Source organism: Drosophila takahashii, chromosome 3R (genome assembly GCF_030179915.1).
Source record: "Drosophila takahashii strain IR98-3 E-12201 chromosome 3R, DtakHiC1v2, whole genome shotgun sequence".
NCBI lineage: Eukaryota > Metazoa > Arthropoda > Insecta > Diptera > Drosophilidae > Drosophila > Drosophila takahashii.
In genome coordinates this window covers 36532436-36543830 of record NC_091681.1, presented here as the reverse complement: position 1 = coordinate 36543830, position 11395 = coordinate 36532436, and the positions used below count along the sequence as shown (strand labels likewise).

Below are 11395 nucleotides of genomic sequence, written 5' to 3'. Positions count from 1 at the left end.
CGTTTATCCAATGGAATGACTCGGCTAGAAAAGATCGGAAGCGAAATATTGGTCGTTGCAGCGCAGCCACATGGGCTTTCCCGTCTCCATGATCTTGACGTTTGCTTCGCGTGCGCCATTCGTCCATTAAGGCGACCTCCTGGTTAGACCGTAGATGGCCATTCCATATTCAAATGACACACGTTGACAGGCGACTGCTGGAAAAGGGCCCACAACGCCTTCTGCAGCAGATCCTTTTGCTTTCTGCCGTAATAAATGCTCAAGCAGCGTAACGTGGGATGTTGTTGCTTTCATCATTGCAGCAATGTTTCCACGCTGTTCAAATGCTGTTCTGCGATTACAATTATCAATAACAAATTATTTAAATCCATTGTTTACTTCACAATAGCACAACAGCTGTTTTTAGACGCGTTTGCCAATGGAAACACCTCACGTCCGCCTATCGCGTTGCCAATCGAAAATACACAAAAATACCGAAAAAACCGCATAGTGGAAAAATGCCTTAAAGTGTGTTGTTTTCGAAACGCTGTCAAGAATGGTCCTAAAAGCGGTTTCGGATTTGTTTATTTGTAAACAATAATATTATGTAATCTCAAGAACAACAGCTTGAACTAACACAAAATAAAACGAACAGCTGTCTCTGTTTGGTTTCTTATAAATAAAATCGCAGTAAGTGAAAACCCAATAAACTGCAAAATAGAAATAGTGACTCCACATGTGAAGAGAAAACTTTAAATCAGCTTTTTGCAATAAGTGTTTTAAGACTTTATAACTATTTATTCAAAGTTCGATATGATAAAGACATAATGCTTGTGTTTGTGATCCACATTTCATTGATTGCGAGTGTTTGCCTGGCACTTGATTTATTTATGTATTTACTTTATAATGCGCATAAATCGTGAATTTTCCATGGGAACTCCAATGCGTAATAAATGCAGATGCTAAAAAAGAAGGTTTTCCGCACCGCATTTTCCCAGCGCCTCTGCCGCTTATCCATGGAGTATAAAAGTGGAGTTCAAGTTTCCTGTTCTGGCTTCGAGTTCGAAAAACTCCAAGTTCCCCGCAGCTCGCTTACTCTTTTCGGCCCGCTCAATACTTGTAAATCTAGTTTCGACTTCAGCACATGGCTTTTGAGATACGATACGAGATACTCATTCTCAGCATCTGCCACCCCGAAAACTTCAAGGAAGCTCGGCTGAATGGGAATCTTCTTTTATATTTAACAAGTATTCAGCAGGTCAACCATATACACAGATGTACATGGGTATTGTGTTCCGAAAAGGGGTAGTTTCTCACCTGTAACAAGGATTCCCGAAAACATTATTTACCCACACGAATATCTTGTTTACCACTGCGTATCGGTTTTACAGTGAGCCCTCGATAAGGTGAGCCCAGAAATTTAATCTCTTTATGACCGAAGGAATTTGATATTTCTTCTCATTATAGAAAATAAAAAAATATGCCATTATTACTATAATTCTAGAATTAATGATTTTTATTTAGATAAAGTTAGTTTGTCAATTTAACTTATATTGACATTTTCCCAACCATCAGAGTCCAAAGTTTCGAGCTTCCGAATCGGATTATATCTCCTATGAACTAAAGATAATCTTTATCATACAAATTAAAGATAATCTGAAACTTTCCATTTGCTCTTCCCCACTCACAGAACTTGAAAAATCATTATACTCGATGATTTCAACATGTGTATACTACATTAAAACTGTAGCTTTTTTTATTTGGTTTTGTGTGTGTGCGCGAACCCATAAATTTATATATTCCCCCGAAATAACCCCGTTCTTAAAAAAAGAGCGGAATAAAAACGTAAATGGCAGCGAAAGAAGAAAAGGCAAAATAAAAAAATAATAGGCGAAAAAATAAATGTCTCGTCTCTCCGGCAATCTCTCGCAATCTCAAAAACAACTAACCATTATTTGTACCTTCCGAATACGAATATATGTACATAACGCCGAAGCGCACACGCACACAGCCAGGTGAACCGAATATAGTTGGGTTTTTGTAGGCCCGTTCGTCGCTTTTTCGAGTTTTGAAATTAGTATTGAAATCGTCGTTAACGGCGACGGTTTGGCTCAGTTCCTCAGTTTCAGCGGTTGAAAAATTGAAAACTCTCCCATTTCACTTCGGTCTCTCGCCGCTCTCTGTCTCTGTCTCTCTGGTAAGTGTGTGTGTGTCTGTGTGCAAGGTGTTGCTTTGGAAATGGAATAGTTCAAGTCGAATTATTAAAACTTATTGGTCTAACTGGCATGTGCATTAAAATATCGGCAGTTGCCATTACTGATTAGCGAAAAATGCCGCGGGCCACTTGTCAATGGTTGTTATTCGGTTTTTCAGGAAAAGTCGAAAGTTACGTTCTTTTTCTTGAAAAATTCTCAACTGCACATAATAAGCGTAAATTCGTGAGTGTCTCTGTGTGCCAGTGTGTGTGTGGGTGAGCCGAGCTCTCTGAGCGCGCAAAACAGAATTGGTTTACGCTCTCGCTCTCCAAAAACCCCCCTGCCAACCCATCCCCACCCCTCCCCCCACCGCTATCAGCTTATTATCGTATCTTTTGCATTACAGTGCCCACAAACGATTTAAATTAAGTTGGCAATTACATTTCCGCCTGGGAATATCGTGGTTAGAGTGCAAGTCCGGAATTTAGTGGTTAATTAGGTGTTCTGTATATCTATATCATATGTGATATAATATTCCGAAATTCCATGTTCAAACAACCCCCGACCCACTGTGCAAATCTTGAGACGTCGCTGGAAAATTACTCAAATTTCGAGATTCAATTCTAGTTTCAACCCGAATTTCCCCCATTTCATTCATTACTTGTTCTCCATGCGTAACTCCCAAAAAAATTGTACGATGCGTAATCAACGCTTCTTAAAATTCGTATTCCTACGCTATCTTGTTTACTTGCATTTGGAAATCACTATCTCGAAAATGTTCTGTTATTGAGTGTGTTCCACTTGCCTCGCTTCACTTTGCGAGTGTGTCTGTGTGTGCGGGAGAGTGTTGGCGACCATTATTCGTTTTGAAATAATCAAAATCGATAAAAATATATATATTTCCTCGGTTTCGGTTTAGATTTGTAAGCTCTTTTCGTGTACATTTGCTCGAACGACGACGGTGAGCGTGATGTGATGGGTTTCGGTTTCGGTTTTGGAATTGGAATGTGTTAAACAGTTGGAAACACGTCAACTTCACACAAGCAAATGTGTATATGCCAGTCGATATCGAGTTGGTGGTGGATTCTGAAGACGAGACCCGAAAACCGAAAGATAACCGAATCCACGATTGCCACTTTTGACACAAAAAGTCCAAAACTGGATTTTTTTCTCTTGCTGGCACACAGCCCATCATTTTTTCACAATCTGCCAAGTGAATATCATCGGGTGGGTTGAGTATCCAAGGCGAGCGGAAGCTAATTTTCTGAATGAAAAATTTAAATTCGTATTTAAAACAATCAAGAGAGTGACATTAAGTTATCTAGTGTCATAAACAGTGAAGATTTCCTATGGTGAAACACCTGTTATTCTTGTGCCTACAGTAGAACATCTAAAATACTTATATAACAGCCAGTTTTGAAAGAAAATCTTAGCATACTTTTGGATCAGAGATTAATATACAGTTCAAATTCCATTTCTGGAACCACTATCTTTTAAAAAGTTCAAGCTGTCGAACTTTGACTGCGTATTTATCTCTAAAAATTTCCATTTAAAAAAATAAAGACCGATACTTGCATACAGCAAAGTTGCAGATAGAAAGTTTCCGTTCTAATCTATAAGCTTAGTGGAAGAATATATATTTTTGAATTATTCTACTAAGTAAAAAATTGAAAATAATTACACACAAAAACAAGAAAGGAAGCTAGCTTCGGCCAGCCGAAGCTTATATACCCTTGCAGATCATTCCTATTAATTAACAAATCGCAAAAATGTTCAATTTTCTAATATTTCTCATTAATTTTCCGATCGTTCCTATGGCAGCTATATGATATAGTAGTCCGATTTTGATCAAATTAAAATTGAAATTCGGAAATATTTAAAAAGAGTCATATCCTAGAGTAGAAGATAATACAATAAAAACCAAAGAAGCTAGAATTTATTTCCTATTACTTTTCCATTAATTTTCCGATCGTTCCTATGGCAGCTATATGATATAGTCGTCCGATTTTGATTAAATTAAAATTGAAATTCGGAAATATTTAAAAAGAGTCATATCCTAGAGTAGAAGATAATACAATAAAAACCAAAGAAGCTTGAATTTATTTCCTATTACTTTTCCATTATTTTCCGATCGTTCCTATGGCAGCTATATGATATAGTAGTCCGATTTTTTAAAAAATTTATTCGAAATTCAGAAATATTTAAAAAATAACATCCCCAAAAGTAGAAGGTAATATTTCAAAAAACAAGGAAGCTAGAATTTTTTAAAGTTTTTTTTTTCCGATTGTTCCTATGGGAGCTATAAGATATAGTTGTCCGATCCGGTCGGCTCCGACATATATACTACCTGCAATAGAAAGAAGACTTTTGCGAAAGTTTTGTCCCGATAGCTCAAAAACTGAGAGACTAGTTTGCGTAGAAACAGACAGACGGACAGACGGACAGACGGACAGATGGACAGACGGACGGACAGACGGACAGACGGACATGGCTAGATCGACTCGTCTTGTGATGCTGATCAAGAATATATATACTTTATGGGGTCGGAAACGTCTCCTTCACTGCGTTGCAAACTTCTGACTGAAATCATAATACCCTCTGCAAGGGTATAAAAAGCATGTTTCCGTAAAATCGATATGGCCATGTAAGTTTCAAAGCATGTTAAACCCATATCGTTTTTACATGGAAAACTCTCTTCGACCAGGTCGAATTTACCTGGCCGCATATCAAAATAAAATTGATCTTAAATAATGTTCATTACCATTGAAATCGATTGACAATGTCTATAGCTCAAGTTATTTTGAAGTTTTCCAAAACTGTTTTTGACTTTGGATGTCAATAATTTCTCAATATTTTGTAAAGTTTTTAACGATTGATTTTGAAAACTAATTTTAGAATATCTCCCCGCTTTTTCCCCCAACAGTTGCTGAACCACCAACGCCACATCCATGTTAATGCCACGTTATCTGGGCCTGAACGATAGCTCCTCGTCGTCTGGCAGCCACGGACCTGCAGGAGCACCGGGAGGCAGCTCCTCCTCCTCCTCCTCCCCGCCGACGACGGTGGCCGCCCACACGAAGATGCGGCTGCTGAGCAAAGTGGAGCACAACATGCGTCAGAGCCAAGGTCACAGCATCCAGAGTCATCCGAGCGGCGGGCAGGACATCAACCACCTACTGCACACAGCCTCAACGGGCAACGGGGTGGTGGGCGACGTGGACGGACTGCTGACGCCCATGCGCATTAAGGCCCATCTGTCGCCACCCTACTCCGCCGGAAGTTCCGTGAAGAGCGAGTCCCTCAGCTCGAGCTCTCGGCCGGAACGCAACCTGTGGAGCCGGGCCGAGATGCTGGAGATGCTGAGCATCATGCAGAATCTGAATGCCCTGGAGCAGCTAAACGACCGGAATATGAAGAGCGAGCATGTCTTCCGGCAGATCGAGGAGGTGATGCGCAGCAAGGGTTATGTCAAGAAGTCCAGCATTCAGATCTGGACCAAATGGAAGTTCCTCAAGTCCACCTACAACACCACGACGCGACATGGCACCGGGGTGCCCAAAGTGGTGCCCGAGGAGGTCTACCGCGTCCTCTGCCGAATGCTCAGCGACTCGAGTCACGGCGGGAGTAGCGGAAATATCAACGGCAGCCTCAGCGAATGCGGCAACTCCATGGACAGCTCCAAGACGGCGGGAGAGGACAACAAGGAGGATATCCTGGGTGTGGAGCATCCCATATTCGGCTTTCGACTGGGACCCATCAAACCGGAGCCAATCGATACAGGTTAGTAATGTCAGTTTAAAGTCTCTTACTATTTCGTGTGGAATTCAATAATATTGTAGCATCTTAAATATATTTGTAATTAATTATAATTATTGAGGCCATAAAAAGTCAATATATGTACATATTATTTATGAATTAGTATGATATATTAGCTGTAGAAAAGATAAGATAAGAAAGAAAGATAAGATTAAAATACGTAATAATAATAAACATTTTTGAAAGATTTATATCAGAAAGTTAAAAGAACTCTTAAAACTGACCTAATGAAATTTTTTATTTTTCGTATTTAATTGGCTAATTTAATCGCTAGGAAAAGACATAAACTGATTACTCAAGTTATTTAAAATTTGAAAAATATAAAGGAATATACAATTTTAATTTTCAAAATATAAACAACCTTTTAACCGACCCTAAAAATGGTCATAAAAAAATATATACCTAATCGTATAATTCTACAGAAGCTTAATCGTTTAAATTTTCTAAATATGAATAAAAATATAATATTTAATTTATAAGTAAGTATAAAATTTTCACCTCCGATAAACAACATTTAAAATTTTCTAAATATATAAATAAATATATACAATTTTAATTTATAAATATAAAATTTTTATCTCAGATAAACAACATTTAAAATTTTTTAAATAATTTGAATAAATATATACAATTTTAATTTTAAATATTCAATTTTTACCTCCGATAAAACAAAGTGATATTCATAGATTTCCAAAGAATTTGTTATGACATCATGAAGAATAAATGTTCTAATGGTTTATTGAATTCCTCATCGAAATTTCCCAGAACTGATAAAATAATAAAAACCCAATAAAAATGTTTCTTCTGCTTTTTAGGCTATGAAAATCCCCAGAAGCCGGATATGGTATCGGAACCCGATCTGGAGGCCTTCGACTACGAGGCCGGGAGCTCCCAGGCCGACCTGGGCGAGCAGGAGGAGGTGCCCCACTTGCCGTTCATCGTCTCCGTGAAGCACGAACCCGACATGGACCTGGGCATGGACACCACCAACACACCGCCGCCCACGGCGCCAGCCTCTCCGTCGCCGCCGCCGCCAGTGGCGCTGGAGGAGACCGACGACGACGAGTGCAGTGTCTACTCATCCACACCGGTTGCTAATCCTCCGCCGCTGCGCGTTGCCTCCTTTGCCTCCTCCAAGGACGAGCTGCGGCGGCCCACGCACGGCATCCTGCAGATCGATCGCCCGCCGCCGACGCTCACCAAGATGGGCAGTCCGGGCAGTCAATCGCTGAGTCGATCCCTGCCGCTCCAGAGCACCAGCAGCATTAACTTTGTGCATCCGCACAGCAAGCTGATGCTGCCGCGCAAGCAGAATCCCAATGGCGGGCTTCGTCTGCCCAGGGACATCAGTGTCCAGTCGACGGGGATGAGGATGAAGACGGTGCCGATGAGGGAAACGGGCTATTCCCTGCGTCCGGATCGAATGATCCCAGATATTGATCAATCTGTGGCCAGTCCACCGCAATCGCCGTCCACGATGGCCGCTCTTCTGAGTCGCGGACCGCCGCCCAAGTATCCGTTGGTTGGACAACCGGCGGGAGCCTCCACCAGCAGGCAGGCCCATTTAATGTCCAGCCATCAGTTGACCCCACTGCAGCACCAGCAGCTCCAGCAGCCGCGGAAGCGTCGCCTGGGCCAGAGTCCCATCATGGGCATGCCTGTGCCGGTGAAGCTGCAGCGCAGCAGCACCAATATGATCCGATCTCAGCCAGGAAATCAGCAGCAGAGTGAGGATAGTTCCAAGAAGAAGACAAGCAGCGGGGAGGAGGAGACGAAGCAGCGCAAGAAGCGGCAGGAGGAGCTGTTCGCCCAGGAGCTCAGCCAACTGGCCAGCGCCATGCGCTCGGTTCAAAAGGAGATGCTGCAGGACTTCTTCGCGCAGCAAAAGGAGATCGCTCGGCGGGAGCACGAGTTCCAGATGAAGCAGGATTCTATGGTTATGCGGGCACTGCGCAGGCAAACCGATGCGCTGCTTAAAACGGCCAACGAACTGGTCAATGGAGGAGCTTCAGAGGCAGCTAAAATGGAACCCGAACCCATTATACCCGAAACTCAAATGCCATTCGAGCCGGAAACGGAGTTGAAAACTCCAGAAAGCGAAGAGGAAGCTGGGGAAGCTGAAGATGATGATGTGGAGGAGACTATGGGAGATCCAGAAGATGAAGATGATGATGAAAATGATGAGGAGGACGACGACGACGACGAGGAGGATGATGAAGAGAATATGGGCCATGAGAGCGACCTGGAAATGTCCACGCTCGCCATGTCCGAGGGCTCCAACAACGTTGAAGTTATAGAGTAATCCCTCTTAATCCCTCCTACCACACATCTCCAAGTATTACCCCAAAAAGACAACACACCATTGTTAATACCGATTCATTCCAATCGCATTCCTTAAGCTATATATACTATATATATATATCTATATTCCTAGAGCCAGACCCGCGCATTGTTAAAAGACTTGATTATATTTAAGCATTAATACATAAATGAAGCCTAAAGTAAATTAAAATGTATTTATTGTTCATCGACCGTCTATATGCCCCAAAGTGCTGTAAAGTTATTGAAACCACAAAAATACTTAGGTAACCATATGATATATATCAAAATATATAAAGTACCTTGTACGAAAACAAAAGAAATTTGTCAATTTTTGGGTGTGGTATTAAAAACACTCTTCGTTTATAAATCAATTTTAATTTCCTATCAAGAAATGTATTTAATAATATTGCATTAGTTTGAAAAACACAAATTAGGAAAAGTAGAGCGCCCTAAAGTTACGAGAGAAATCAAACTTACTAACTAGGGTTTGTTGCAAAAATTAGTTTTAAACCGAAACATTAAATAGTACTAGCTTAGAATGACAATCTGCGAGTGCACTAAACTAGGTAATGCTGTGCGACTGCCTGTCCTAATCTCCCGATTAGCACGATCCGTAAACGCCTAAAGCAAAGTGTTAGCAGCTAGTGTTTATTTTACAATTACCATTACGACCCCGCGATACCACCGCCCATCTGACTGCCATTTAGTCGGGCCGATAGATGGGCGTTTTGGGTATAAATTCAATTAAAATAACATACTCCATCATGGAATTGGAATCACATTGTTGCTTATGCAGTCGCCAGTGCAGGCCCAGCTTATGATATAGATGATTGTTCTCCCATTCGAACAGCTTGTCCAGTGTGAGTTGTGTCTGCAAGGTATTTAGATGGGATTACTTTGAGATTACATTGTATCTAGACAGATTAATCTTACGCGTTTGCTTAGACAGATGACGGGCCAGAGGGAACAGCCGAGGGTGCAGCAACAGCAGACGCAGCCGCAAAAGAGCCACTTGACGTTGACGGGCAGGGATTTCTTCAGCACTCCATTGATCCTGCCCACCGTCGCCTTGAACTCCTCGGGAGCCACGCGGGACAGCAGACCGCAGGGGAACTCCGCATTGAAGCGGTTGCTCAGGCCAAATCTGTAAATGTGCATGGGAAAAAAGAGAGGAATTAGTATGTGCAATTGGCGTGCAGTGCAATTATTCTGCCCTGACTCATACATATCTCTCTTATGCAACCCGGGGTGTAATTGACAGCTGGGTGTAAACGCCACCTTCCCGAAAAATGGGGTCAAGCGGTGGTATCAATAGCAAAGTAGGGCCTACATATGAGGAAATTAGGTGACTACAACCTTGAACTACATTTTAGCTATGGAGGTACAAACAGCACTTGTTACACACACAGCTACTATTGCATTTATAATAAATCAATTTTAATATTATGGTGAGCTTAATATTTGAATTTTCTTTAGAGAACTTATTTAAACCCATTTTCAATTATGTTTCTAAAGTATTTTAACGGATATATAATTTGGTAATGCTAGTTTTTCGATCAGTTTAGGTTAATTGGTAATGTCTTGGAGTCTACAATCTTTGAATATTATAAAGACAATAATAAACTTTTGAAAATTGAAGTATTATATTGAATTAAATTTGATATAATGGAAATGGAACCATTAAATATTTTATTATTATCATCATTTGGAAATATAAAGTTTTTCCCAATACTATTATAACATGATGATCTTTGTTTTCTAAGACCTTTGTCTTCCAAAATGTTTGTTTCTCAAAATCTTTGTTTTCTAATATAATAATATCTCTATAAATCTATTGCCCATATTAGTATTATGATAATCATTTGGATATATAACTTTTTAATATCTTGTTATATGGAAAAATTCTTTGAATACTATTAAGATTTGACGATCTTTGTTTTCCAAGAACTTTAAAATCTATTATTTTACCCCACGTTGTATGATTCACCATTGACTCGTGTAGAGTGCAGATAAAGCTGCTGTCTTTCGGAATGCGGTTACATTTCCAACTACCCTATCTATAGGTCTTATCGCTTGTTTACTGTGCCCAATAATCCGGAGGAGGCCCCCCAACCACTTACACCGTCATGTTGCCCGCGCCCCGGATGATGATGGGCTCCTGGACGGGGGCCACCGTCTGGTCCTGGAAGTGCTCCAGTTCGTCCAGCTGCTCATCCTCGTAGATGGCGTCGAAGTCGGAGAAGGACATGGTTTGTTGTGTTTTTGTGCGTGTGATTCGAGGGGCTTTAAGAACGGATGACGAGGTGACCAAGGGGAACAGGGCGCTCCAGCTGCGCCGTCTTCGTGTGTGAGAGGTCAAAACATGTTGCTTTTTGGGGATTCGATGATCGTTTCAAGCTGCAACTGCTGTCTTTCAGTTAACAGATTGACGCGGCTGCTGCTGCTTCCGCCATAAAATGCTCGACGTCTCCGGAGAGGCGATTATGACGTCTGGTTTCCTCTGTTGACGCAAATGCGTGGGTGGGAGGTTGGCGGGGGGTGGCGATGGGTGGCATTCAAAATAAAGTGCATATTAAAAAGTAATAAATGCAGCGTTTGTTTGTGTGTGTGCGGGGGGGCGGCGCTTTACAACACTGGCCGCTGTCTGTTTTTGTTGTTGCTTTGCAAGACCCCACCGCAAATACAAAGAAGTGTTTGCTTTTCTTTAGTGGCCATTAACCACTAAAACTGGAATTTCCCACTTAAATAAACAACTTGGGCAACAACTACAGCGCAAATGTTTTGTTTTTCCCCACACACACACTTAAGACACCATAACACACACACGCACCTCTTGCAGCGTATTTCGCAATCACTTTTCTTTCAGGTTAAGTGGTTTTTGTGCTGGCCCGCGGGGTTTCCTTAGTTTTTCCGTGTTTTCCGAGAGTTTTCTAGTAATTCCGAGCGGAGCCTACGACTTTTGAACGCTTTCTACGTTTTCCGAGCACGTAAATTCGCTGCTGAATTTGTTGTTGCACGACCACGACGAACAGCTGGCCGACAAGGGTTGCCAGACTGGCGGGCAGGTGGCAGCCCTATTTTTT

At 41.5% G+C, this 11395-nt stretch overlaps 2 protein-coding genes across 3 annotated transcripts; one reads left to right on the top strand and one right to left on the bottom strand.

Moving 5' to 3' along the window:
• Nucleotides 1-2059: 2059 nt before the first annotated feature.
• mrt (martik) lies at nt 2060-8580 on the top strand. 2 transcript variants are annotated; one of them, XM_017150714.3, is made up of 3 exons: nt 2060-2176; nt 5098-5954; nt 6806-8579. In XM_017150714.3, exons 2-3 carry the CDS (start codon nt 5123-5125, stop codon nt 8290-8292), a joined length of 2319 nt encoding a protein of 772 aa, XP_017006203.2. In that variant the 5' UTR covers nt 2060-2176; nt 5098-5122; the 3' UTR covers nt 8293-8579. The 2 variants fall into 2 exon arrangements, with proteins under 2 accessions (XP_017006203.2, XP_017006204.2); XM_017150715.3 differs by lacking the exon at nt 2060-2176 and adding an exon at nt 2997-3401 and having other exon boundaries at nt 6806-8580.
• A 366-nt stretch (nt 8581-8946) lies between these two features.
• LOC108063577 (cysteine-rich hydrophobic domain-containing protein 2) lies at nt 8947-11355 on the bottom strand. The gene is made up of 4 exons (XM_017150717.3): nt 11143-11355; nt 10433-10812; nt 9246-9456; nt 8947-9183 (listed from the first exon to the last, which is right to left on the bottom strand). Exons 2-4 carry the CDS (start codon nt 10558-10560, stop codon nt 9016-9018), a joined length of 507 nt encoding a protein of 168 aa, XP_017006206.1. The 5' UTR covers nt 10561-10812; nt 11143-11355; the 3' UTR covers nt 8947-9015.
• Nucleotides 11356-11395: the final 40 nt, after the last annotated feature.

What these genes read in the sequence shown, in the direction of transcription:
- LOC108063577 (XM_017150717.3), bottom strand. Translation starts at nt 10,560, where the DNA reads ATGTCCTTCTCCGACTTCGACGCCATCTACGAGGATGAGCAGCTGGAC. An exon ending in GGCGCGGGCAACATGACGGT is followed by an intron (nt 9,457 to 10,432) that starts GTAAGTGGTTGG and finishes GCACATTTACAG; the next exon opens with ATTTGGCCTGAGCAACCGCT. An exon ending in TCATCTGTCTAAGCAAACGC is followed by an intron (nt 9,184 to 9,245) that starts GTAAGATTAATC and finishes AATACCTTGCAG; the next exon opens with ACACAACTCACACTGGACAA.
- mrt (XM_017150715.3), top strand. Translation starts at nt 5,123, where the DNA reads ATGTTAATGCCACGTTATCTGGGCCTGAACGATAGCTCCTCGTCGTCT. An exon ending in ACCGGAGCCAATCGATACAG is followed by an intron (nt 5,955 to 6,805) that starts GTTAGTAATGTC and finishes TCTGCTTTTTAG; the next exon opens with GCTATGAAAATCCCCAGAAG.